Consider the following 27,782-nt stretch of genomic DNA (forward strand, 5'->3'; position numbering starts at 1 on the left):
CTATAAAAGTTTTCACTCCATAAATTACATGAGTCTGGACTGACATGGATGTAAATCACAACTTAGCTGTTTGGCAGAGGCCTACAAACTTGAGGCTGTAATTCTAGTTATAACATCCTTTGGGGGCCATTATGAAATATTGTTTTCAACAAAATAATTTTCTTTTATCACAGAAAAAAAACAATTCCCTTTGATGTCTGAGTTGCCTTGTTGGCTGAATCAAACTGTCTAGTGCGGTATAAACGGCCTTGGGACTGCACGTTCCTCACGCTTGACGTAGAGTGACCTGGATGAGTTTGAATAGTTATTTAATGGAAACATCTTTGCCAATAAGTCTACTAAAGCCATATTCTAGTGGTCTGAGGAAAAACCCTCAAATATTGTGTTGTTTAAATGCTCTGAGCAATAAAGTACATCACATGTTTGTGCATAGCGTCCATATTGTTTCCACATTCACCCAGAAGAACGACTGTTAATCTTGGGAAATGGGACAAACCGAGGAGCACGTGAAAGTGGCAAATTATTTTGAATGCAGGACTTTTACTTGTAGCAGAGTAATTTTATCCTACTATTTTGGTACTTGTGCTGAGTAAATGATCCAAGTACTTTTCCCGGGCTTACTGTCTCTTATTCTCGTGTTATCGTGAGTCCATGGACAAATAAATTCCATCAGCAAAACAGAATAAGTCAAAATAGGTTACACCCCCAAACTCTTCTATGGTTTGTACTGTGTGCAGTCTTATGATTCATCTGTGTTTAATGTGTTCTGGCGTGACGAAGGCTGGGGTTCCACCGAAACAATCTGTTCAGGGACTTCCTCTGGAAATACTCCTCCTCTGGTGCACAACACAATTTCCTGTCTCATTTGATGACACGTGGGACACAATCAGCTGCATTGGAAGGTTGAGATGTTGGACTGCACACTAATACACATGCACATGCGAGCAGACATGTGTGGGCCGTGCACAAACACACGCTCCTTGACATGAGGCCCGACTTTGGCGGAGAGTCTTGGGTGACCAGGATTAAAACTGGCTCGAAAAAACCCACAAACATTTGCACACGTACAGATGCAGAAAGTGAACTGACTGGCCGTAAACAATGAAATACTTGGAGCCTGACTTCAAAGTAACCTCTTGATGCTACGCTGTCCTCACGTGTTTGTGATGCACCAAATAGTCTTCAGTGCGTGTGCGACACACGGCCACAAGCGACACGTTTTTGGTCTGTGCCCCTCGTTATGTAAACGTGTTTTCTGCCAGTGGCAGAAAATATATTTATAGATTGGACGATGAGAGTCATTGTTTCCATGGAATATAATGGCTCCTTTTTTGGATACACGCAGCTTATGTGACCAGTCCAATTGCCCTTCAAATTATCTTGACTGAAGCTGCCAGAGACTGAAATGTTCTCCTTAACCGTTGAGGTGGCTCAGTTCATAAAAGACAAAGTGGTTGTGATGTTAAGGATTCAAAGTCACACCTGCGTGCAGCAGACCTGTATCCAAGAACTTTATTACAGAATCGTGCACCTCATCAAACAAAGCAGAAAGTTAGGTTAGGGTGGTGGTCGGACTCACATGCAGAAAAATCGCATGCCCTGTTAAGCCAGTGTATTTTACCTAAGCCTGGTTTAACTTTAACCATTTTGTATTTGCAATAACCACAGTACCTCCGCAATGACAACCATACTGCAGTTGTCGTGCACAGATAATGTTGAACATGAAAATTGTAAATTCGGAATTGCACAGAAAGAAGCGGCAGAGCATAATCCAGGTTTTTGCAGAATGTTGATATTTGACTGGTTGGTGCACAGACGATAAGAAACCTGGATGGATTTGCATAGATACGACTAATGGATAGTAGAGTGCATATTACCATACTAAGTGTGAGAGAAGCTAAGAAAAGAAGAAAGAGAAGGAGCAAATAAAAGTGTCAAAAGGCCTCTCTAGATGGAAAGCAGGATCGATGTGGACACACCAGAATAAGCAGTGAAAAAAAGAACAGGGGGGGAAAAAGGGCAGGAGTTTTGGACAAAACTCTTTTTACTCTACTCCTTTTCTCCTTCTCTCTCTTAAAGAGAGTGTGAGATGGAGAGTTAAAGAAAAGGAGAGATGAGGGAGGGAAAGGAGAATGGGTGTGTCCAACTCTATTTGTCCCCTCCTTCCATTATAGAGGTATAGATGGTGCTGTCCAGAAGTTCAGTCTTGTGAGCTGTGCTAGTCCTGAGAGCCCCAAGCTCAGAGAAGTAGTCCAGCCGCCCCACAAACATCTAGTCTGACTCCTGCAGCTGCAGCACACACACCACTCTCACCCTGTTACCAAAGATTTATTGAATCCTTGAGATAACGCTGAGTTGTTGCGAGTCCCTGAGATAAGATCACAGCAGCTTCATTGCACCTGAGACTCAGCAGAGATGATGATGATGAGGATGCAGCAGGACTCACACGGCTTTCTGGTCCTACTCCTGTTGGTCTTCATCGCTGGGACAGCGCTGTCTGGTCCCTCAACTCCTCGCAGGAGCAGAGGTAGGTGACTCATGCATTGTTGTCATTGCCTTATACTGAAATATTCACAAGAGGGAATATTATTGATTGCAAGTGGTGCAGTGGTCATCATGGTCCTCTGAAAGTGGAAAATCCATGCAAGTGCACATCATTGGGATTTTTGCTTTGTGTTATCCCTCTGAAGCACTATTTGCTTTTCCATGGTCGTTCTCTGCCTTCTGAATGCATGTTGGGATAAGCTTAGATGGACATTGTGCTAGAGTTTGAAAGATGGATATTTGTCTTAAAGACAAATGACACGAGAAAGGGCTTTTTCTAAGGGCAAATTTCTGCAAAGTATATTGACGGTGGTTGCTATTTAAGAAATCTTATTTCCATTATCATGAATGTTAGAAGAGCTTTGCCTCCAAAAAGGACAATGCGTTTCTAATTTGCAGGAATCCCCAGATGCAAATAAAAATAAAATAAAATAAAACTGGATTTATTGTGCAGAAAAGAAAAAGCAACAGGGTTCATCCTCAGGCATCTTTCTGTGTATGTAGCACTGTAATTAGATGCAACCCGTGATGACCTCATTTGGCTTTAATGTAGCTCGACTCATGTGTTTTATCCAGAGTTGCTCTCTGTATCCAAAGAACAAAACAAGCTTTGAGGCGGTGCAGTGCACAAATAGTGAAATTACACAGGATTGATGTTTATGTCATTTTCATTTTGGAGCCTTCATTTAGTCGTTAAATATTATGCTAACCCTCCGATTTCCTTTCTTGAGTCGCCTGTAACACTTTCAAATGATGAGAAACTGATGAGAAACTGTTTTTACAGTCGGTGTGGTTTAGTTGATTGTTTCCCTGAAACGAGGCGAGCAGACAGAGACAGGGTGAAACAGATCAGTTACCGTTCACAGGCTTTAATAAAAAAAACGTTTCCAGGTAAGGGGTCAAAGGTCAGGCTTTCAGACAAAGTAATGGGGTGGCTTTCCTGGAACCGAGCCCATGAAGCAGTCAATGTGAAAAGTTTATATGTTAAGCAAATTTTTTTCAGGCTGATGAATTTTACATTGATTGTTTCATTTTTTTAAACATGGATTTTTTTTTTTTTTTCAAATACTTGAAGAGAGTCTTTCACAATAAACTCAGGCACAGTAGACATAACATTTTTGGGCCTCTGCAAACGGCCAAAAATAAATATATTCAAAATCTGAAGAGCAACATGGAAATTATTACATCATTTTTGCATTATATAAGACATTAATGGACAAAATTACTTAATAGAGCAAATTTCTTGGAAAAACTGCACATTTTCCACAACGGTTTTCCATATTCTCCCATTATCCCACTACTCTCTCTCTCTCTCTCTCTCTCTCTCTCTCTCTCTCTCTCTCTCTCTCTCTCTCTCTCTCTCTCTCTCTTTCTCTCTCCCTCTTTCTCTCTCTCTCTCTGGCTCACCCACACACATCCACACACACACACAGAGTCATCCTTTGAGGACTCTGATGGTAGTGAAAGTGATTTGAGCTGAGCTGAGCGCAGTGGAAAGAGCTGCTTCCAGTGCATAACTTGCAGGCTGAACTTGACTTGCAGACAAATCTCACACAGTGCAGCTTTGGGAGTTTGTTGAAATGAGACGTGTGCGTGGGTGGGTGTTTCTTTTGGGAGGAGAGTTAAACTCTATCTCTTTTCTTCTTGGATCAAACTCATGGTTTTAGAATGCAAGTGTTTGTTTTCTTGTGTCAGTGATATCAGAGCATAGTAATCGAGTTGACAGGTGTATGCAATGTTAGATGATCTGTTCTTTGCACAGCTTTTAATGTGTTTGAGTTCTGAAATATTTACACTAAGCCGAGCAAGCCAGAGGAGATGAATGAGTTGAATCTCTAGAAATGCAAGAAATGATTCGCCACTAACTCATCTCAGCACTATAAACGAACTGGAAACTTCAGCCGAGTCGGACAGAACATGGCCTTGTGTCAGGTACACATTAATAAGAGAGAAATATTGAAGGAAAAAGCAAAGTGGGGGAGATTAGTGGACAAGACAGATACATTAAAGCACTTAAGGAAGCTGAAAGAGGATCTAGTTGATGGGAAAAGGCCGCTGACACATATAGGACAACAATGAATTAGTGAAGGAGGAAAGGACGGATGGAGCGGTGCCACAGTGGAAGGGAAAACAGCTGTTGCTCCGTGGAAATCTGTCAGGGGGGATATATATGGTGTGAGACCAGAGAGACCTGCATGGACGCAGCCGAGGCAGGTGGGAAAATGTCGTGGTTCGATCCCAGACAAGGCTCTTTACCACTGGGCCGCACGTCACGGCCTCCTGTGAGCTGTGATTGTTCCAGAGAGGGACGGGATCAAAGAGGCTCCTGGAGGATTACAGTCGATATTCAGAGGGATGAGTTACTGCAGTCTGCAGGCTCAGGTTCTTCCCATCACAGCCGATATAGGTCTGTGCAGCTGTTGGTTGGTCACCAGCTAAGTTATTTAAAATCCTCGCTGCTCTGACTGGCACAAGACCTAGCGAGATTTTCACACTCCATTGTCTTAAATGAAGGCTTTTTATGTTTTACCAAGGGCCATAAAACATGTGTCTCTGCGGTGGAGGAAGCCAAGTCTCCTCCATCTCTGACTCCGGGACTGTGAGGCTGAAATACTTTACACCAGAGCCATGTAAAAACACCCTGAGTCTGGGAGAAGGAGTGTGGTACGAAAGGTCCGTTTATGGATTTATAAGTGTGTGATACGAGGGGATTTTTTAGCAATAAACTGCACCAATAGGAAGAGTTTATAGCCTCATTTGGATGGAGTTATTAACATCTAACTGGGCTCAGCTGTGATGGTCAGATGCTCGAGACAAGCTCACATGACGTCATGCCTCCGTGTCCGTTTTCCAATCTCCGAAAAAGAGCAAAAAATCTTTGATAACAAAGGCCTGCGCCAAGTTTCTCCTTTCCATTTCGAGGTTTTGCTTCAGATATTTATAGTTCATTAGTTCACGGAAAAGTCTTGACATGATACGAGCGTATTTATTGTCAGTGTTTATTCTAACTCTTCCTCCGGGAGAAGGAGAGAGAGACACAGCGGAGCAGGAGAGAGCCGCGGATTGTGGAAGTCTGGCTTGATAACGTCGGACGGTAAATCTTGATCTGTTGATGCCAATATCGCAGTTGCTGGTGTGAATATATTTATTTTCAAACACCAAACACACATAAAAATATCATGTTGCCCAGCAGCTGAACGTGTTGCGCTGACACCCCCATTAACCTAGTCCTTCTCCCAGAGGATCATCCATCACCGCTGAGGCTCCATGATCACTGCTCCGCTGAGCCAAGACTTCTGACATGAGTTTCCAGTGTCAGGGTGTTTCTCTGTTTCAGGCCAGCAGGATTAAATGGTCTGTGTTTTTGTCCATTACAGTCTGGATACGATGGTGAAATACTTATTGAATGTTGTGGCATCGTTTATTGTATAATCTAACGTGTTTATTGGCTGATACCAAGAGTCACGATGGATTTGCTTGTACAGTAATTGTTTATGGATCGAATATGTTCTCTGCATGAACGGTATAAATGTTTTTAATTTAATGAGATTTACAATGTTATATAAGTGAGCCCCCCCCCCCATGTATGTATTGATGTTATTGCGAAACCGTTTGCAAAAATCTGCCACCAACTTTCCATACGTACATTTGAAACTCAATAGGCCCTAGAAGCACACATGTAAAAGACTTGGAGAGCAAGACCCATATTGGGACATACACAAAAGAAAAACAACCTTATTTGTGTCTCCGTAGCAGTTTTGTGTCACTTTGTGCTCGTTTGCATCTCTGTGATTGATTCGCACATTTTTGTCGTCTTTGGTTCTGTTGCTTTCTGTCTCACTGTGGGTACTTTATGTGTTATGTCGGTTTACCCCCTGTGTCTCACTTTGCTTCCTATGTTGTGTGTCTGTAGGCGTTTTGTGTCTCTCTAAACTTGTTGCATTGAGTTTCCAAAAATAAATTAAACAAAGGCTCTGTCTTGACGTGTTCAGTCATTTATCCGTGGCTATGAAAGCGGGGATTGTGGATTTGATTATATTTAGTTACAGCTTTTGTTGAGGTAGTAAATCTTCAGCGAGCTTGTGTGTTTGACAGGGTCAGAATCACCAGCAGAGCTGACCTCAGGAAGTGTGTAAATTTAAACAGCCTCATTATTTTCATAACATTTTTCCCACACAAACACACACAACATCGTGTTGTAGATTATCAGTTTTTTCGTGGCTAACCAAATGTCAGTCATTTTCCCTTTGTACTGTAGATGATTGATTACCAGGGCTGTAACTGGATCTCTTCCTAAAGCTTTATTCATTTCAATTTGGAAATACTGATAAGTCTCAACAGTCCCTGGGAGGCGCGTGGGCCAAATGGCCACAGTGTCGTGGGGCCACGCCAGTGTTTGCTTGTACTGGAGTTAGAAAGGTGCTGCCAGAAGTTTCCTAATGTTTCATACATTCTCCCTCAGAGCCAATATCACTTGTGTTCTATCGGAAATATTGATGAGAGAATCGAAACAAATGCCGTTTTGATAGGAAACACATAGCTGGAAAAGCGCGAGGGTATTTTTCAAATCCAGGGCTTCCCCCTCGTTCCCTGTCAGTGTCTGTTTTGGCATCAGGCAGCAGCTGGAATCGTTCCTCGTTCAAAGTTCCACTATTTCATTTAGCGCTATGAAGCTTCAATTTGAGCCAAGGACATGTACTCTTGAGAAATATACTACATAATCCAGGCAGAAAGTTTTAAGCCTCGTACCCAACTGGAGGTGGAAGTCAGAGTCCCATCGACTTTTTTGTAATTTCCACTGTGGAATAGAAAATACAAAAACAAGGCATGTTGTGGAAATGTATTGACGTATTTGATTTCTGAAAAAAAGAATTGCAATATACAAAGTTTCATTCAACAAAGCTGTTTATGTTCTAATAACGAATTCTCACCACTGATAATCCAATGGTGTTATTTATTGATTTACATGTGCAGCAGCCAACTGTCAGTCACACTTCTGGCCTCGCTGCATTCATCAGAGTTTTCTGTTGCAATTCATTCTGTTTCTAGATCGCTAATTGCTAGCACGCTGAATTCTTGGCTAGTTTTGAAGGCCACATGACTGAGGAAAGTATTGAGAGAAAAATAAACAAATACTTTCATGCATTGTGTTTGCAGGGATTTCTTGTCTGTTCACTGGTTGTTGTGCACTTCACTTGAGTTCATCTATGATTACAGGCAAGAATGTTTAGAAACTTAAGTACTTCTACGACATACAGAGTTGAGATGAGTGATGACAATCCGCCTTTGGCAGAGATACAGAAATGGTTGAATCACAAACCGTAACAAATTCCTAACATACTGTGGCCATCAAAGAGAAACGGAAACTTTGGCCTTCCTTTGAGCACTTTTGTAAAAAATCCACCCTTGCATGCCAGGAACACCGGACAAGACCTGACGATACACAGACCATCTATCACAATATGGTCCTCCCCCAAAGTCAGATCCTTTGACCGCCCAATTTTGATGTTTCAAACTCAACTTTAAGAACTGACCTTCACTTTCTGCCCAATATATTCCAACCCCTGACAAATGCCTTTGTAACGAGATGATCAAATGTTACTGACCCGTCACTGGATTTTATCTTGGGGCTTATTGATGCACGTTGCCGCCACAGCTCATATAGAAGCTTCAACGTCTGCAGTTCATGATGATTGTAAACTGTTTCTGCATCGTAGCTACGCTATAGCCTACAGGTAGATCTGTATCCTACACAGAGCCCTACTCTGTACCCTGAGGTGCACCTCCCCAAAAATGTAACTACGCATCTACTGCAGACTCACTTTTCAGATTTTTGGATTAAGTTGATGTTAACGAATACAGACGATTTATTTTCTTTCTTCGCTGCAGTTCTTTTAGAAAAAGTAATCGCTCTTCAGCATTTATCGGCTCCAACTCCAACACGATACACTTAGTAACACTTGCCATTGTTCTGAAGTTAGCACCAGAGATTTTGTAAATAAGCAGATCAGAAACGGGAAGATACTCAACACCAGCATATAAACCGCCACTAGAGTTTTGGCGATGTAATTGTAGGGCGTCTCACACACACCTACACAAAACTGTGAATGCTCAGCCCTTGCATAGGCTATGTGTGCACCTATGGCGTAGCTTTGACACAGAAGCATGAATCAGCCTTAAGTAGCAGATTGACAGTGACTTAGTTGTGACTAAAACCTTGGATTTGTCTTTAATCACTTGCAGAACCTCCTTTTCTCCATCTTTTAGGTTACTGATTCTCTTTGTGTCTGACAAAACCGAAGACTAACAGAATTGTGTTTACATTAAATGGTTCATGTATGCCCTCTCCTGCTTCCCCAGTGCGACGTCAGAACATGAAAGTTCGTATCAACGCCACAGGAGACACCATCGTGATGAAGTTTCTGCGACCAAACGCTGACACCAAGCTTGAGGGCTACATCCTGGGCTATGGCAGCAGCATGTTCTCCAAACAGTTCATTCCGCTGCCAGAGAACGGAGAGCCGTATGAGACTGAGTTTGGTAAGGCGGGCTATTCATTTGCTATATCCAATGTAGATTAGTTTTTCCTTTTTTTGTCATGGCTAAAAGGAAAGAGGAGAATGTGCAAATCGATAATCTATAACATTACTAGTTTATTCTTCATTTTAAAGATGCTGAGCCAAAGTACCTTATAGCCGTCCAGCCCATCCCGACCAACGACGTGAAAAAGCATTGCACAGGTAAGGCTCTGTAAAAGTGACATTCAGATATGGATGGAGGCAAACATGTTTATTAAAGTAAGACGTGTTAACTTGTTCTCAGGTAAAGTGGAACTGCAGAAGCCGCTACACTTGGTGATTGGATCAGTTACGCCCACCTCAGTGCTCCTGTCCTGGGGGACACTGTTGAAAACACCTCATGAGGGCAATATCATGAATGACTGTGTTGAGGACGGGTGAGCTTACACAGTAACACAGACATACACACATATACACTAAATGCACAGGGTAACAAAGAAAAAGCTAAAACCATAAATTGTCTTCTGTGAAATGCAATCACAAATGTTCCTTAAAGGTTTGAAGGCTGCGGAAAAACAGAACAGATGATACCTCTTGAATGAATGAGAAAACTAAATCGGCAAATCCATTTTCCTTTTATTTCTTGTACATATTCTATCACTACAGTGACTCAGATTCTTCATAGACCGCGGCTCATAGGGGTTAGAGCGGTAGTTCTATAGCAGGACTATGCCGAAGTGTCTTGGGCAAGATACTGAACCCCAAATTGTTCTCTTCTCAAGTGTTGCACATAGATGCACTGTATGAATGTATGTGTGAATGGGTGAATGTGAAACTGTACTGTAAAGAGCTTTGAGTGGTCAGCAGGACAAAAAAAAGTGCCATATAAATAGAGGCCATTTTTCCATATACATATCATTTAAGATTTATCAGTATGTTCTATTGTCTTTCATCTTAGACACTACACGGTGCGCTATCGTGAGAGGAGCAGGAAGTGGAACTACCAGACTTGCCCTACCAGCGACACGGTCATCGACAATCTGAAGCCCAACACAGTCTATGAGTTTGGTGTTCAGCCCAGCGCCAAGGATGTCACCGGAATGTGGAGCAAGCCGGTCATTCACAACATCAGCTCGGGGGGATTAGAGAGTAAGTATCTTTGACATGATTCACTCACCATCATTTGAGAGCCACTTGCTATTGCTACTATAAATGGGGAGGTAGAGCAAAGCCAGAGAGAAAACAACCTAGTATCCTGAAGAACTAAAGGAATCAGGTTTTGGACAACATTTTTGAGTTGAGACATTATGAAGTCTTGTGGTGTCCATGCCTCTGCAGGTTGGAGCTGTTTTGGTGTGAAGAATATGAAGAACTGAAATATATTAGGAAGGGGTGATCAGTAGATTTTGTCTCATCATTGTAGAGCAGTGGTCACCAACCCTTTCAAGCCCCAAATCCCTCTAAACTACAAACGTAAGCTGAGATCTACCACCCACTTAGGAGGCTGTAGTGCTTTTATTTTGAAACGCATGTAGAATGTGTTCAACCATTTATGTTTGTGACTAAATTCATCAGATAAACATTAAAACTATGATTATTTTCTCTGTTTATTCTGCAGTTGAACACAATGTTTATCTGTCTATAGCACAAATTAATTTACAACAGTTTCCGAACCCTTTTCAAAGTAAAAACACTCCAGCGTTTCACTTTCTGAATATATTCATTTGTTTTAACAGGCTTTGATCGTTATCGACAGACCTGATGATCTTCATACCGTAGAGTCATGACATTTTGTTTCAGAGATCGACAGTGAAGACTAACGAGATCGACCAGTAGATTACGGTCAACGGATCGGCGACCACTGTTGTAGAGTATATAGAAGGAGAACAAGTATAGAAAGGTTTTATTAACTAAATAAATACTTCCACTATTTGCTTCCTTTCTTTAAAAAAAGGCAAGGATTGTTAAAAAGTTTAGATGTCCAGACATTAAGCTACTTTTTCATTAGTATACCTCTAAAATTATATCATAGATTGATAAAGATGATAAAGTGAAAATTGACTGGAGGTCTTGCTGTTATCTTTGGCAAAAAGCATTAGGGGCCGTTTAGCCAGATTTATCAATTGTCCAGGGAGAGTTCTGATTCCCTGTAAACATTTTTTTATTAGTTGTAGAAGAAAAGAAGAACACTCTGCTTTCTCATCAACAAAACAAAAAATATTTTCATGATGTTCCTGTTCTGTATCGTGTTTCTCTGTAATTTAGGGAACAACATTGTTGCTCACTCCCATGTTTTTTTCATGTGAATACGTGACGGCAAATAGTTTTCACCCCATAAGTGCAAGTGACCTTGGTAACATCATGTGCTTATGAAGCACAATCCACTGAGATACTGAATCAAAACCATCTTGTAGTTTATTTTTATTAAGCCACTACAAAGGACTCCTCATTCATCATCATGCAATTAAACACATCTTGGACAAAGCATATTTGAAATGTGGTTTTATTTGTTTCCTTCACTTTTGTTGGTTCCACTTTACTGACTTTTTCACTGATCTGTCTCTTGTGTTCCCAGAGAAGGCCATCAGGAAAATCTTGAAGCGGCCTCTCAACCCTGTTGTACGTATTGAACACACTTTTATTATAATGTATTATCAAGACATAACCTAAGTATTACTAATATGACGTATTTAACACTAGAATGTTATTGTAATAATATGAAATACAAGAGTGAGAAGTGTCACTACAACTTAGGGAGCAGGTAGTTGGAACAGACAATATACTTAAAAGTCTGTTTTATGTGCACTAGTGAGCTTATGCTATTCTTAGGGTTATTTGCCTCATTAATTTTCCATCCAACGGCTCAGTGGAAACAGCATCAGTGCAGCCAGGGTTGGCCAAGCCAAGAGAAACCGGCTGCAGCTAGCTAACTTCTGGAGTAGTAAAAGAGAGCGAAGGGAGATTGGATGGAGGGACAGGGGGAGAATGATAACGGTGTGGAAACGAGTTGAGAGGAGAAAGGTGGCATTGATTTTCTGACAGCACGGGGCTGCTGTGTCACGTGCTCCTGGACTCAAACCCATAAAACACCACAGCTGTTGAGCATCAGCTGCATTGCTAGCCTATCTCTAGGGAGACTCCGAATAACAATTCTTTCACTGGGTACTTTACCAAATCAACATGGAGGAGAGGGTGTGAGTGTCAGGGAATAAAAAAAAAAGATGACAGTGAGGGTAAATGTGTATTTTTTGTGATTGTGTCTTCTTATCTTTCACCCACCAGAAACCTATGGCAGCAGGTCCACGGTCCTTCCCTTTTGTTCCTCGCCATGGTAAGCCCACAGAGACATGCTGCATTTGGTTAAACCCACTGAACCCTTTTAATACAGCAGCAGAATTTTTATCACACACTTTGATTTACCACTGTTCAGAAATATCTGTTTCTTGTCTTCTCATTGACTTCACAAGATTCAGAACTGGAAGAACTTGAACTCCAACTATGATTAATTGTTTTATAAATAGAACCTTGTCACTTCCACCTCGCACTTATTCTATATCAATGTTTTCGGGGGATTAATTGCAGATGCTAATTTGACTGAATACTGACTGAATAATGAAAAATGGTTACTCGGCATTGAACCCATAAGCAACTAGGATGCCACTCAGCAGAGCGCATCCCTCCTCCAAAGCCTGACAGTTCCCTTAAATTCAGAATGCACCCAATTGCACACTCATCGATTTTAGTTCCCCAAACATACCTTCTTGATTTGGTCATGAAAATCCATCTATTATATCCTGGGAAATTGGTAAAAGAATAAAAAGCAAACAAACAAATATCTCACAATCTTAAAGAAAGTAAAAAGGTTTCGTAGAAATCCATCCAGTCGTCTTTGCATAATCCTGCTCTCAAGCAAAACACTAATGGACAAGGATGAAAACAACATAACCTCTTTGGCTGAGGTTGTTATCACCGCAGTTCGAAGTTTCGTTGAACTCTTTAAGTTTAAGCCTCTTTCAGCTCAGTGTGTTGGTTTTACGGCCCAGTACTTTTCTGTTTTGATTAAATCTCACCGCTTTACCTTCCTCATCATCGACTTTGGTTGTTTTCATCCCCCCAAAAAAAATCCCTCTTCAAAAGACGATCAACGTCAGCAACTAGCGGGTGCAGAAGTGGAAATTAATAAATAATTGTTTTGTTCTTTAACTGTTGATAGGCAACGTTTTGCTCAAAATTTCAAGATTATTTATTGGACAATTTTAGAGTTGGGCTCATTGCTGCCAATTAATGGCAGATTATTGTACGTTTAACCATATTGTTCCTTAGGTGCCTGGCTTGGATATATTTGGTTAACAGCTGATAGAGATGCTAAAGCTAAAGATACAGATCCTAATGTTGAAGAAAAATATAATGACCCCTAACCACATTTGAGACATAATGTTTTTCTCTGAAATGTATTTGTTTGTTGTAAAATAAATTAACGGACTTAATTCTTTTACAGATAATTTTTTTTAGGACTCTGCAGGCATCTTAAATCTCAAGTCCTTCTCTTGAATCTCTCCTCCTCTGTTTTTGTCAGTTCTCCATAACAAGACCCAGAGCAGACTGCCCATCTCCCGGAGCATAGCGTCAAAGACAACTCTTGGTAATGACAAATTGAGTTCAGCAGTCAGAAAGAACCAACTTGAACTTATAACTGATCAGTGTACCTGACTTTTCTATCCCTTTCCTGATGGAAATCTTTGTTTACTGTACATACAATTTTTTCAACATTCTACAGCACTTACAGGAACAACTTTTCTCCAAGGTCTAATAACATACACTATATTTCTCAGCTCCAACCACAAGTACTACTACAACTACTACACAGGAATCTCTGTCAACTCCTGGACCCACACCGCCTACCGTCACCAAACGGCCAATCGGTAAACAGTGAATCACAGCTCTTCTTGAAAAAGCTTCATGGCTCTCCTACCGGCTGCAATCATAGACTTGGCGGATTGTAACTGAGAGGCTGTCAGTGCTTTACAGTGTTTGTAATGACCTGCATGAGTGGCATGCAATGAATAGGTACTGTAGCTCAGCCATTCCTGTGGAAACTAGCTGATGGTGTCAGCTGTTTGGATTGCACTGAGCGTACGATAGGTGGTCTTGGCTGCATGGCAACAACAAAGTTCAAGGGATTCTTAATGATGGTTTGAAAGATCTGTTGTGTCTTTTCCTTTGTTTTTACTTTCGGAAATCTGTAGGACAAGCCATGAGTACTGCAGAGGATCTTCCCCAACCCTTGAAAGAGTTGAATGTTAGTCGGCACTGAGAAGCTTGTTAGCTGCTGCTCACCTAAACAGTGCCAATTTCAACTCAGTCATATCTCAAATACATCCCATTGCAATTCTTGATTGCCCTGTATCTGTCTCCAATTTCTTATGAATGAACTCATTTTTTTCCTTTTCAGTATCCATTGCATCAATTGATATTTCATAATGGTTTTTGCCGATGTTAAATCAGCCGCTTTTGCTTTCATTGCAACACAGGTGATGGTGTGAAGTCTGCATGACAACGTTGCATGCACTAGACATTCCTTTTCTTCCAGCAGGAACTTCAGCAGAATATCTTATGTTCTTGTTTTGTAAACTTGTATTTCTCTGTTTGTAAACCCTCTTTTTTCTGTTAGTGTATTACAATTTGGTGAAGCTTTACTGTCTAACTGGGACCAACTCAGGTTCTCTAAAAGGACTCCGTTTGATCGGGTAGCTTTTGAAGGACCCATGTGTCTAAATTCAAATACAACTATAGTTTTTATTCTGTGATTAAAGGAGAAATTCCAATAAATACTCTGATGGACAGTGTTGTAATCCCAGTTCTTGGATGGTAGCTAATTGCACCGAATTGACCAACAACCCCAAAAAAAATATTTTAGACATAACATGAGAGTTAGGTAAAGGCACTGAATTCCTAGCAAAAACCTACTACTTTCTTTGCCTTCATGTTATATTCATCACTTTCCTTCACATTTTTGCTCATTGAGGTGAATACCTGAACGAATTAAGCAATCAATTTAGAATGGTCCATCAAAATCCCACAGTCAGTGATCAATCTGCAACTGTTGAACCATAATGCGTTAAAGCTTCTTCAAGGCACAGCCAATGAATTTGGATGGCTGTCATTCACAAGTATTCTGGCCCTGTTAGCTGAGTCTGTCTGTAGTAACACGGCTGTAACATTGAAAATACCTCCATATGGTCTCTCTGCCTTTGAAATCTGAACCCTTCTATCAGTTGGGTCTCGAGAGTTATTGTTTAACCTGTGCTGTAGTCCAGCTTGGTGAGTTCTTGGGTGATTCTGATTATCTGAATTTCAACTGTTCCTTAACTCTCTTTATGTCTTGTTTTCAATGTTTTCTATACAGTAAAATATGTTGTTCTATTTCATTTTCTAAAGTAACCTTTTCTACAATCTATTATATTTGAAATGATATTTTCAAGCTTCATGTTTTCTTTCTTGGACGTCCCAGGTGGAGTAGACCTCTCCAGATCTGTCTTGCCTCCTTTCCTTGAAATTCCATTAGGTCCCAAGGTCCATCCTACACTACACATTACTCCCCCTGTGGTGTCGGTGCCAGTCTCCCACACAAATGTGGATAAACATGGAGTGTACCCACAGCATCGGCCACAACCAAAGCCTAAACCAACATCACAGTACATAACTCAGACCAAACCAATATCAAAACTCATACCCCAGACCCAACCACAACCTAAACCAGCATCAAAACGCATACCCCAGACCAAACCAAAACCCCAACCAACATCAAAATTCATACCCCAGACCGATTCAAAACCCAAACCAACCTCAAAACTAAATCCTCAGACCCAACCACAACCCCACCCAACATCAAAACTCATACCCAAGACCCAACCACAACCCCACCCAACATCAAAACTCATATCCAAGACCCAACCACAACCCCACCCAACATCAAAACTCACACCCCAGACCCAACCACAACCCCACCCAACATCAAAACTCATACACAAGACCCAACCACAACCCCACCCAACATTAAAACTCATACCCCAGACCCAACCACAACCCCACCCAACATCAAAATTCACACCCCAGACCCAACCACAACCCCAACCAACATCCAAACCTATTTCCCAGACCCAACCACAACCCCACCCAACATCAAAACTCATACCCAAGACCAAACCAACATCAAAACCTATTCCCCAGACCGAACCACAATCCCAACCAACATCAAAACGTATTTCTCAGACCCAACCACAACCTCAACCAACATCAAAGCCCATGTCCCAGGTCAAACATGAACCACAACCGAAATCAGAACTCATACCGCAGACCCAACCTCAACCAAGATCCCAGACAGTAACCCAGACTCAACCACAGCCCCAAACAACATCAGTACTCATACCCCAGACTCAACCACAATCCCAATCAACATCCCATCCCACACATCAGACCCAACCTCAATCCCAACAAACATCCCATCCAGTACCTCAGACCCAACCACAACCCCAAACAACATCTCAACCCATAAGCCATAACCCAAGTCAAACCCAACCCCAATCCCAGCCCAAATTCCACACCCGGTCTCAATCACAATCTCAACAAAAGTTCAATATCCAACCAGAGCCTAAAAACACAACGCAGCTCTGGGCAGATGCACAATCTCAAACAACACTCCATCTCAAACATCAGGACCAGCATAAAACACAACCACAAATAAAGACCCAGACCCCACTTCAACCACATGCTCAACCATCTCCCCAGCCCACATATATGGCACATGCCCACACACCTTCACCAACACTCCAGCACATACCTCATACCCAACAAGCACTACCCATGATTCACATCCAGCCCCACTCTCACCCACAATCCTCAAATACACCCCAGCCACAAACCCAAACACACCCTCAACCAATGAACAACCCACAGTCCAAGCTAAATGCCAAGGGAAGGCCTAAAGTCCAACCAGCATCTAAACCAAAAATTAAGTCTGTCCAACCGAAACCCAAACTTCAACCAAAGAGCGTACCCAAGTCTGAACCCAAAGTCCTGCCCAAGACAAAACCGAGCCCCCAATCAATAACTCACCAAAAAAAGCAACGTAAACATCAACAAATGCCTAAAACCATGGACAAACAACAAACTAAAGCAAAAACACCACAGTCACAACCTCCTCCAAAGACACAGACTCAGTCCAAACCTGAACCTCTTCCCAAACCACAACCTACATCTAAGAGTCGATCAAATCCTCAACTTGGGCCACCATTGCAGCCTCAGACCAGGACCTACTCTGAACCCACCCAGGCCAACCCAAGACACACTGTCCCTACGGGTAAAGACCTTACTTTTTGCCATCAGCAAACCATAATTAAGCTTCAACACTTGATCTTAAATTACATTTTAAAAGGGGCGTATTGATTTAAATGTTGGTTCTATTTGTATTGACTTTTTTAACCATATCTGATCCATTTTCTAGTAGTCTCAGGGACGTCGTAAAAAACTATGTCCCCATCCGAATGATTTTATATTGTTCAGTATTCTCTTACTACATGTAAAAGATGACTCTTCGTGGATATCATAAGCGCAACAAATACCCTTTTTTCACAGCTCTCATTTAGAACCAACAATCATTTCCTTCTGTATTAAAGAATAAGTGTAGGATATGCCCCCTTTTAAAAGTTCAAACATTTTCATATATATAAATATTCTTAGAATTCAAGTGAGTTCTTTTTCATACAGCTCCTAGTCCAGCAGAAGAGGGCAAGCCTCTACCAAGACCTGCCCTGGCTACCGAGAGAGCCGGTAGTTACAATCTTGGTAAACACCATGACATGTTTGTCACATTAACATTTCTGCTTTTTCGTCAAGCCACATGGAACCCAGTGCTTTCAGTTGTAACTCAACCCATTGGATGATGTCACTGCTTCCCCATTGCCATCTCCATCCCACCACCCTACACACCCTACCCAATCATTATCCCTGCCTCTATGTGTGAATCCATTTTCAGTCCAGCACAGTCACCTCACCCCTACCCATTCACAACCAAATGGTCTGGCTATCTTTCAATCTCATTTATGTCTCTGTCACTGAATTCATTGTCCTCATCTGCATTCCCCCCCCCCCCCCCCCCCCCCCACTGTTCTGTCATCTATTCCATTTAGGTAAAGCTCTCAAGTTCTCAAGTGGATCGTCTCTAACCTCCCAAATTGACTTTTTGCACGTTTAGGTGCTGGCATCCACAGACCATCCAAAGCTGAAGTCCCTCGTACTCCCATTAGCTCATCAATTCCTACAGGAGCAAGAAACAACACGCTATCTCGCACCCGGATTCCCCCTCATTCCACTGGTGGTGGTGTCAGAACAGGTTCTTCATCCAAGACATTGACTTCTTCTCGCAGCTCCAGCACACCCGGGGGTAATGGAGTACTCACTTTCATTCCCTTCTTCTTCCGTCCTCTCATTCCTTCTCCAACGTCAGCAGGTTATCCTTTCCTTTCACCACTCCTTCTGCAGTTGTACATCAACAGGACAAGACAAGGATACTCACAGTTCTTGATGTAGATGTACAATAGAAATGATTGTTCTTTTACATTCTCTTGCTTTGATTTTCAGCTTCATGTCCTCTCACAGTCCATATGTTATCCACGCTGTGCCACATGTGCTCAGTCTGTATCTCAAACCTTTACGTCAAGCAATTGTGGGTTCTCTGGGGTCAGGATGTTAACATGATTTACAGTCCTTTATTCTGACAGGGTGGGGAGTTTGGCCACGACCCTGGCCAGGAAACACCACATTTTACACCAACCAGGCCAGTCCAAGAACTGTGCAGACAGTGCAGCTGCTACAACCAATCTCCCTTCTCCCTTCTTTCTCTTGTTGTATCTCTTCTTCTCTCAAACACACACTCAAACTTCTTTAAGAGTTATGAAAGAAGGCAAAGTCAGAAAAGTCAAGAGATAAAGTCAATTCCGTTTGTATCAAGCACCACTGCAAAACTAGGTTGAAAACACCAGCAAGTTTCAAGCCTAATCTTCACAATCATTTGACAATGAGAAAGAAATATGAAAGAGGTTTTTTTTATTTTTTCTGAGCCAAATAATTTTCAACCGACCCTTTTCTTCCTCCAGCAGCCGACGGGGTTCATCATAGGCCCATTGCTCTTCCTAAGCCTGTGGTGTGGTCCAAAGAAAACCCTGGTAAAGACTAACCAAGATGATCACCTATCAGTGTTCCTCGTCACTAACCCATGAGGCACTGTCATGTCTTGTCCCACACAGTCACACTGATCTGTGCTTTTGTCATATTCTCTCATCCTCTCTGATGTTCAACTCATTTGTCAATGTGATGTTTCCTGTCTGTTGAGGTTTGTGTTGACGTAGTCATAGTACACTTGACTGAGACTGAAGCCGCATACAGTATGAATCTAATTTTGGTTTAGACATTTTCTCTCCACTGTAAATAAAGATGGATGACTCGTCTCCACTTCCTCCCACTATCAAGAGATGAAGCTAAAACACCCAGGATATGAATACTGCCATCTTGCACCGACGATGTAATTTGGAGCCAGAGTCTGAGCAGTAGTGATTGTGGAATGGACCTGCGGTACCAACGTCCCGCTGAACATTTCTCAACCAATCATAAGATAGTCAATGAATCTCACTAGATAAATGAGCGTTTGAACAAAGATTTGTGTGAAATGCAGATGTTTTTAAAAGAAAAATGTATTTCACGTGAACTTTGACATTTTAGTTTGGTCCATTTCCCCTATCAATGATTTATGACCTACACTGCGGCCAGTTACCAGACAAGGGGGCAATCATGATGCTTTGGCTTCCCTTGTAGGGAGCCATCACGTTGATCTTTAATCAAAGCTTGAAATCTGAAATCTTTTGACAGTGCTTAGCCTGATTTTTGAAATCCATCACGAGTAGTGATGCAAACCACCACATGAATTAATTGTGGCACTCTTAGTTGTGAAGACGAGTTGCGCTTCAGTCTCATGTTACAGCTAGTGTGTGTCATTTCTGGAAACATCGACAGTTTCAGAGGTCTTCTAGGAGTCGCAAGGCTCTACGGAAGCACCTCTACACAAAAAGAGAAGTTGTTTTGCCTGCCATCCTGCACACACCTCAAAACACAAAGTGACTATTTTCTTTTTTCCATAATAAAAACAACTAAATTACTACCTCTTAAACCAAACAACACTCTGCAGCTTTGTATCTTGTACTAAAAATCTGGTAAATTAGAGAGTGTCCTAAACAATCTTACAGAGTTCTGGTTCATATTGGCATTTCAACTTCCGATATAAAGAGAAAACTGGTATGTAGTATTTCAATGGGAATATTTTTCCAGCCTGAAAGTAAAGTCTCTTTTGACAGCACATATTTCCACCTTCTCTGAAGATGAGGTTATCCAACAGAAACCAGCGTACACGCAACAATGCTGCTGTTTTAAATCACAGATCAGAGTCTGAGGCCTTTGGCACATCAGAGGCCCGGACTTTCTGTTTGACTGGTTAATTGTGAGACGGCAAACAAAACCAACCCTCTGCAGAAACTGTTAAACACTGACCAGATCGTTTTATACACCTTGTTGACATTGCATCTTATCACATGACATCACCTTGGCTGTGTTTTCATTCCCTGCCCAGTTACCCATGACTTCACCCTGTTGAGATGTCTTTTCTTTATATCTCACGTACCCCTGTCTTGTGTATTTTTGCTTTTTTTGCAACGCTTTTAAATCACTGCCTCAACATTTTGCTTGACAACATACAAGCATATGTTTGCCATTAGCTGTCAGTTATGCCACGAGTGAGTCAGAGTCTCTACTAGAGTGTATTCACAGTGCTAATCAGTGAGACTTGGCAGATGCCGTTTTAGTTTGTCTTGATAGTCTCAGCTCCTCTCGGGGGGAGATGTCAGAGATCCCTGATTTATGCTGCTCAGGGGGAGGTCAGCTCCAGCGAGGAGGAACTGAATCCAAACGAAAATGGGATGATAATTGGACATATACGGAATCTTTCAACAGGGACCATTGATGAATCTCTGTGATAAGAAAATGACAAATGGACCCATCTCTGAAAATGGATTAGCTCTTGAGCTGTGATGCATGTTACTGATAGTCCATGTGTCAAACCTCACAGAGCTTCTCGAATCACAACAAAGATCTTAGGAGATTACTCTGGTTTAACAGGATGAAATCATGGCAGAACACTCATATTAAGAAATCTGAGTCTGACAGTTTGTGGCAAATATGTTCTCATCACACGGCCCTGTTCTTCGTGCGCTCACTCCAGTTCACCTAATCTATCTCATTTGTTGTGTTCATCAAAAAAGGGATCTGGTCTTATCTCAACCTTGGCTCGATCTTTATTTTGTTGTACTTTCTGTGGTGTGGGGATTTTCTGGAAAATTTGATAATCAAACTTCAACAGATCCAAAATAACTTTCATAGAATGGGTTCAAAATCATATAAAAAAGTTATTAGACTTTAAACATTGGTTTCCTGTTAGGGATTGACAGAGAATCTTATTTTTTGTATTCCCCAGCTTAACTTTAGGGGGATTTTTAGGATGAGCGGATGAAGCGGTGGTTTATTGGTTCAAATGTAGTAAAACCGTTGTTTTCATTAGTTGGAGACTGTGGCAGTGCACTTCACACAGTGACTTCAGCGTTTAACATGCAATTGGCCTGGCTTCATGTGCTTCATCGTTTCTGGTTTCATGTCCTTGTTTGTACTCTTTTTTTCAGAGCCCAGTTGTCGCCTATGTCTTTGAATCTATAAACTTGTCATTCTTTCATCGTTCATCGTTTCATCAAAATAACCAACCACACTTATATTAAGTTTTGCATCTGTTCTTCGGAGCCAGCCACCTGCTGCTCCGTCTCAGTTGTGATTTCTAACCTGAAATGGACTCTTGTTTCCCATGATTCCGTGCAGTTCTGCAACCCCCCATTCCCGTCAACAAGAGACCCAACCTGGTGGGGAAACCAACTGACCATGGTGAGGGCGACAGTGATGGATGCACTGAACACTGCTGCACCTTGTCCCTTGTACTGTAATTACACACGCAACACCCAAGGGGAAGACTTGACTCACACTGATTCATGAGCCAGTGACTGTTTTTCCTTCATCCACTCCTTAAATTTAGAAAATACTACAACGCCTCCAAAACCTCAAACATTTATTACCATTTTGTAAGCTGTTATGTTTGCCAAAAATTATGAGGAATTTTCCCTCTGTTCCACAAATGTAAAATATGCAAGTTAAAGGGACAGCATGGCATTTGGGGAAATTACCACTTTATTCTTTTATAGGTTTTTGAAATATCAGATTTTATTGTACCTTTAAATGGCCGTCAAAACCGCTTTTAATGATACCGTTTCTATGAATACACCAAACAGCATTTGTCTTTGCAGAGCAGCACATAGCCTTTTTTCTTACAGTCTTCGAACAAGTGTACTTGTGTGGGATGTCAAGAGTGTAAATAAGTTCATGGTTCGGAGCATCTGGGCATCCATGGACACAGCAGATGTATTGAGGCAGACCCTTTCCCCTTCAAAGAGCACAAAATACATTACTCAACAAGTAAATTTCTGATCTCTCTGCAGCCAGGAAAAGGCAGCAGGGTTGTTCAGTGAAGATGGCCAGAGCAGATGGACCACAACTGTGTTTGCGACTGTGAGTCAGATGATGACGCAGGTGAAGAACTGATCTATTTTCCTCCTCCCTTCTGTCCTCAGATAAACCCATGGACCTAAAACAAGGAGACAAAGAGTCCATCTTGAAGCCATTCCCTCTGGTCACAGCCAAGCCCAAACAAGAGCGAAGACAGCCGACGACCACCTCTGCCCCGGCAGTAAACAGTAAGAGAAACACAACTTTTAATGAGTCCTCTGAGGAACTGCGTTTTTATCTTATCCATGGGTGTTTGAAAATATATGATTAACATTTGTACATGTACATTGATAATAATCAGGATATATGGGTGATGCCGCTTGCATGTGCAACAAAGAATAAAAGAAAATACATTTTTAATTTACAGAGGCGTGAAAAAGAGAGTGTTGCTTCAGCTGGTGCCCGGGGGCCTGGTGTTTGCCCAGAGCTGTAAAACTGAGTACAGAGAGAGCTGCCAGGGACGACTGGCACATCAAACCAACCATAACTGCTCTCTCTTGTTTCCTCTTCAGGCAGCCACTTTGACATATATGAAAACTCCTCCATATTCAGGCCCCTGCCGGCATCAGACCTAGACATCATGGGCAAGAAGCGTTTTGTAGGTAAGACGTCATCTCTGCTACAGGGTTTAAGCCTCCGTTATTGAAATCTTCCGCTTTCTATCAAAAACTATGTATGATAATTAACTGCTCTACTGAATGTCTCTCTCTCCAGCTCCCCACGTGATCTACAAGACGGATAAAAAGCCAGACGAGCCGTGCTCCATCACCTCCTCTCTCTCTTTTTTCCCTGAAGAGGAGGGCAGCGATCAGAATGTGACGACCCCACCCCGCATCCCTCCCTCCAACCTCACCGTGGTCACCGTGGAGGGCTGCCCGTCCTTTGTCATTCTTGACTGGCAGAAAACTGACAACGAGACCAGAGGTGCAGCACATGCTGGGGCTATTTTTAAAGTCCTGTCGTCAGGATCTGGAATGTGTCGGGATACTTGGAGCCTGTTTTATTAAATTACAAGTTTTCTCTTGGAGAGTCAGTCGATATTTATGAAAAACTAAATGAAGGCTAAGGATAAGAAGCCATATACTTTTTGACTGTTAATAGCTTATTACTTATGGCTAAAAATAATGTTTAAATTCTTTCTGTCTTGGTTCAGAATATGAAGTTGTGTCCACCGCTAAAGGACCGAATGGACAGGAAGTTTCCATACTGACGACCAACCAGACACACACGGCCGTGGAGAATCTCAAACCGGAGAGCAAGTATGTGACCCAGATATCGGACAAAATAATGTCATGGAAAAAACCTCCTGTTGGTCAATTCCTCTTACTGTTGCACACTTGGGTAACAAGCACCAGGTTTACATTACTGTAAGGTTGTCTAAATAAACCCTTTGTTTAATAAATACTTTATGCTTGAACTACTGGCTGATTACAAAAAGTAAGGTTCACTGCAGACAAGTATTAAATTACACTGAAGATGCATTTGTTCTCTCGCAGCTCATGCAGTAAATCCCGTTTTGCAAAAATGGCAAAAGCGACACAAAAGCTGAGCAAATGTGGGTGGAGTGTTTTTTTTAATTAGATCTCAACATCTGGAAATCTCGAAACTCACCAGAACCCACCCCTGGGCTAGGTTTCTGTCCCAGATTTCGCCAGGACATCTGAATGCAGCACGTGGAATAAGCATGAGCTGTGTGTGTTTGTGTGTGTGTGCGTGTGCGTGTGTATGTGACCCATACTTAGCCTTCAAAGGCATGAAAATATGTCTCCCAGCTCTGGAGATTGGAGGAATTCAGCTAAAGAGTTTGGTCAATTCCTTTTTTGTGCATGTAACTCAGATTTCTTCTCAATGTTTCAGTTACGAATTCAAAGTAACACCAAAGAATGAGCTGGGAACCGGACCCTCCTCTGATCCCGTGACCTTTAGCACAGAATCAGGCAAGTTAAACAAACTTAAACATCTTATCCACTACAGTCAAACTGACAGAGAACTCGAAGACTAAATAGCTGCACGTTGCCGCGACTGTACATTATTTGCTTCGTTTCGAATCTCAAAGGGTTGGCTGTCAGTCTGATAACTTCAACGTGACACTGAGGTGTGACTGATTAGACTCTCGGGTCTTGTCAGATTGCCAGATATCCTAATTTCTAAAAGACAGAAATCTTTAACCTGGTGATAAGAGCGCTATGTGAACAAAGTTAGATATGCAGCAGTCATAAAACAGCTGAATTAAGGCCCTGAGTTGATGAAATGTTGTGTTTGAAATCACAATGACAACACACAGACACAGGAAAGCTTTGCTGAATTGGCCTCTTGCCCTGCTGCAATCAAAGCCCACACTTTTGGATCGGCGCTGTGCTGTGGCAAATCAGCTCTGATATAAGTTTGGCTTTGTCTCGCACAATAATTCAAGAAGTTTCGTGTTTGTTTTGAGAACGTTATTCATTGGAACTTTCTCTCGTGTTTGCAGCTGATCCACGAGTGAGTGAATATGTTGCAGGTGAATATTCTAGTTTTTTCCTTATTATTTGTCTGTTGCTGTAAAGTTAGGCAGTTTAATATGTTGAACCTTCTCTATTTTATGTTAACACCGTTAATGGGCAGTATATGAAGCATTTGCTTTTAATGATTTCCTCACAGGCAAAGACGCCATCTGGACTCAGTTCCCATTTAAATCAGACGCCTACTCTGAATGCAATGGGAAGCAATACGTGAAGAGAACCTGGTACAGGAAGTTCGTAGGGATCCAGCTCTGCAACTCGCTGAGATACAAACTCTACCTGAGTGACTCGCTCAATGGTAATTACACTGTAATTAAACCCAATTCAGAGAAGAACATTTAGTGAAGAATATGACAAAAATATTTAAACACCTTTCAGCTGTATCGTACAAACCTTTATCACCGGATGACGTTGATCAGAGTTTCAAATTTTCATGAAATTCTAGATGTTCAAATGTTCTAATCTTTCTTTATATTGCCTTGATGCTAAATGCTGTAAACCACAGTACATTTGAAGAGAGATTGATAGATATTATTACGGCCTCCATCTCTTTAGGTAAGTTCTACAACATTGGAGATCAGACGGGGCACGGTGAGGACCATTGCCAGTTTGTCGACTCCTTCCTGGATGGACGGACCGGCACCCAGATGTTTGCTGACCAGCTACCAAGCAGGCTAGGTATTCTAGTTCCACCAATCAGAAACGTTTTCATGTCATCCAGGTGTGTCAGTGATGTCATGTAGGTTGAAAGTGTTTCTAGAGAAAACATATATAGTTCATAGAACAATAACTTCATTGTGTTGTAGAGGATTTAGTTATTGTCCTGGATACTCGTCACCAGTGTGTTGAATTTTTTCTTGGACCTGCCTTAACCCTTACCGTAACCCTTGGGGTAGTTTTATTTAGCTCAGAATCAAGTTCTGTTAAAGTCGCTATATGTTCCACAAGGGTCTATCTTAGGTCCACTTTAATTATCTACTTGAGCATTGAACGAAGGGAAATGCTAAAACTTTGACACAAATCTCTCATTTCAGATTTTAAAAAAGTACACTTTTCTTAATGTAAAACTGTGGTAACATAATACACTTGTATAACAAATATTATTTCCCCAAACCCAATAACAATAAAGTTTTTCTGATTCCAATGAAGACATTTGTAAAAAAACATCCTCTGTCTGTGTCTTTGTACCAGGGTTCTACAGAGCATTGAGACAGGAACCTGTCCAATTTGGAGATATCGGAGGAAAGTCACACGTTACCTATGTGGGCTGGTACGAGTGTGGCACACCTATTCCCGGGAAGTGGTAAGATCCCACAGAGCTGGCCCGGAGGATGGCTCCCTAGTTTCCAAGAAGAAGAAGACAAGCTTTTCTATAATGTTACCATGGACACTGTCAGTTGGAACTCGGCCTACTCTCCCAGGTGTGAACCTCTATAGAACGATCATGTGTCACAGAACTCTGTCCCATGCATTTGTAACATTGGTCGTAATTTCTCTATTTATCCAAAATGCTACGATGGACAAAAGAGTGTAAGTGAACCAAAATGTTGAATATACAGTAATCGGCAAAACTATTGGGAAGCTGGCTCCCGAAGTGTAATAACGTGTATGATATTATTTATCAAGGGTTTGTTATTGAATATTCTGTGTGCTTGGGCTTTTGAGATAAGAAAGTAAAAGTTGTTCCCGGTACTTGCATGTCAGTGAGCACACACAAACGTCATTTGTACACAGAAAGCAGCCAAATCATACTTTTCGTTGTACAATTGGACCCTGCAAAGTACAAGTATACACAGACATGCAGAATCGACCTTCTGCTGGCCCTAAGGGATTATTAGCAGTTGCAGTTTGCACAGTATTAAACTTTTTTTCATATATGTATATGATGTCAAGTACAGTTTGTAAACCAGTGACCACAGAAACATTTCAGGTAAAACATAAAACAGTTTTAGCCAAATTGTTGATCTGTTTGTAAGAAATCAACGTTTGAGTTTCTGTGGAATCACTTGAAAACAAAAGCATTTGTATTTTTTTATGCCCGTGCAGTTTTGTATTGTAGAATAAAATAAAGAATAAAATATATATATACGTTTGTAAAAATAGAAATAAACTGAGCTTCAATGACATAATTTATGTTTTGTGTTAAATCATTGGAGAGTAACTTGCCGGTTTTTCCACATCTGTCACGTTGGCAGTTGTTTTTGATGGACCACTTATGTTTCCAGCAATAAATCATGTTTTTATATATACTGATACTTATTTCCATTTGACTCCGGTGCTTTTTATAGTAATGGAAAGGTTTAACATTTTGGGAAGCACCATTTTCTACTTTTATACTTACATTTGCCTTCTTGCCTAGAGATGTGATGATCAAAACTGCCGCTCTTGATTAAAATGACATTAGTGTAGGAGGCAAAACTGTTTGCAGCTCAGTGTCTCATCCAAGGTTAAGTTGGTTGGTTTGATCGCTTGCCAGATGGAATCATTTATGGATCTTGATGAAAATAATACA

General features: G+C 41.4%; 1 protein-coding gene across 4 annotated transcripts; it reads left to right on the forward strand.

Moving 5' to 3' along the window:
* The first annotated feature begins 2,183 nt into the window (after positions 1-2,183).
* Positions 2,184-27,482, forward strand: LOC128456465 (target of Nesh-SH3). Of its 4 annotated transcripts, XM_053440645.1 has the most exons (23): positions 2,184-2,527; positions 8,905-9,084; positions 9,216-9,284; positions 9,367-9,499; positions 10,021-10,211; positions 11,638-11,681; positions 12,345-12,393; positions 13,639-13,704; positions 13,895-13,984; positions 15,574-17,421; positions 17,829-17,906; positions 18,316-18,504; positions 19,217-19,285; positions 22,032-22,094; positions 22,835-22,957; positions 23,282-23,371; positions 23,484-23,693; positions 23,923-24,028; positions 24,627-24,706; positions 25,240-25,269; positions 25,410-25,568; positions 25,826-25,948; positions 26,462-27,482. In XM_053440645.1, the coding sequence occupies exons 1-23, from the start codon at positions 2,416-2,418 to the stop codon at positions 26,575-26,577; spliced, it is 4,218 nt and encodes a 1,405-aa protein (XP_053296620.1). In that variant the 5' UTR covers positions 2,184-2,415; the 3' UTR covers positions 26,578-27,482. The 4 variants fall into 4 exon arrangements, with proteins under 4 accessions (XP_053296620.1, XP_053296621.1, XP_053296622.1 ...); XM_053440646.1 differs by lacking the exon at positions 13,895-13,984 and having other exon boundaries at positions 26,462-27,481; XM_053440647.1 differs by lacking the exons at positions 15,574-17,421; positions 17,829-17,906 and having other exon boundaries at positions 26,462-27,478.
* The last annotated feature ends 300 nt before the right edge of the window (positions 27,483-27,782 follow it).

This window comes from Pleuronectes platessa, chromosome 14, assembly GCF_947347685.1.
Source record: "Pleuronectes platessa chromosome 14, fPlePla1.1, whole genome shotgun sequence".
NCBI lineage: Eukaryota > Metazoa > Chordata > Actinopteri > Pleuronectiformes > Pleuronectidae > Pleuronectes > Pleuronectes platessa.

Excerpts from the sequence above, each read along its gene's own strand:
- LOC128456465 (XM_053440645.1), top strand. The coding sequence starts at position 2,416 with ATGATGATGATGAGGATGCAGCAGGACTCACACGGCTTTCTGGTCCTA. Across the intron at positions 9,085-9,215 it reads GCCGTATGAGACTGAGTTTG|ATGCTGAGCCAAAGTACCTT; the intron begins GTAAGGCGGGCT and ends TTCATTTTAAAG. Across the intron at positions 13,985-15,573 it reads CGTCACCAAACGGCCAATCG|GTGGAGTAGACCTCTCCAGA; the intron begins GTAAACAGTGAA and ends TGGACGTCCCAG.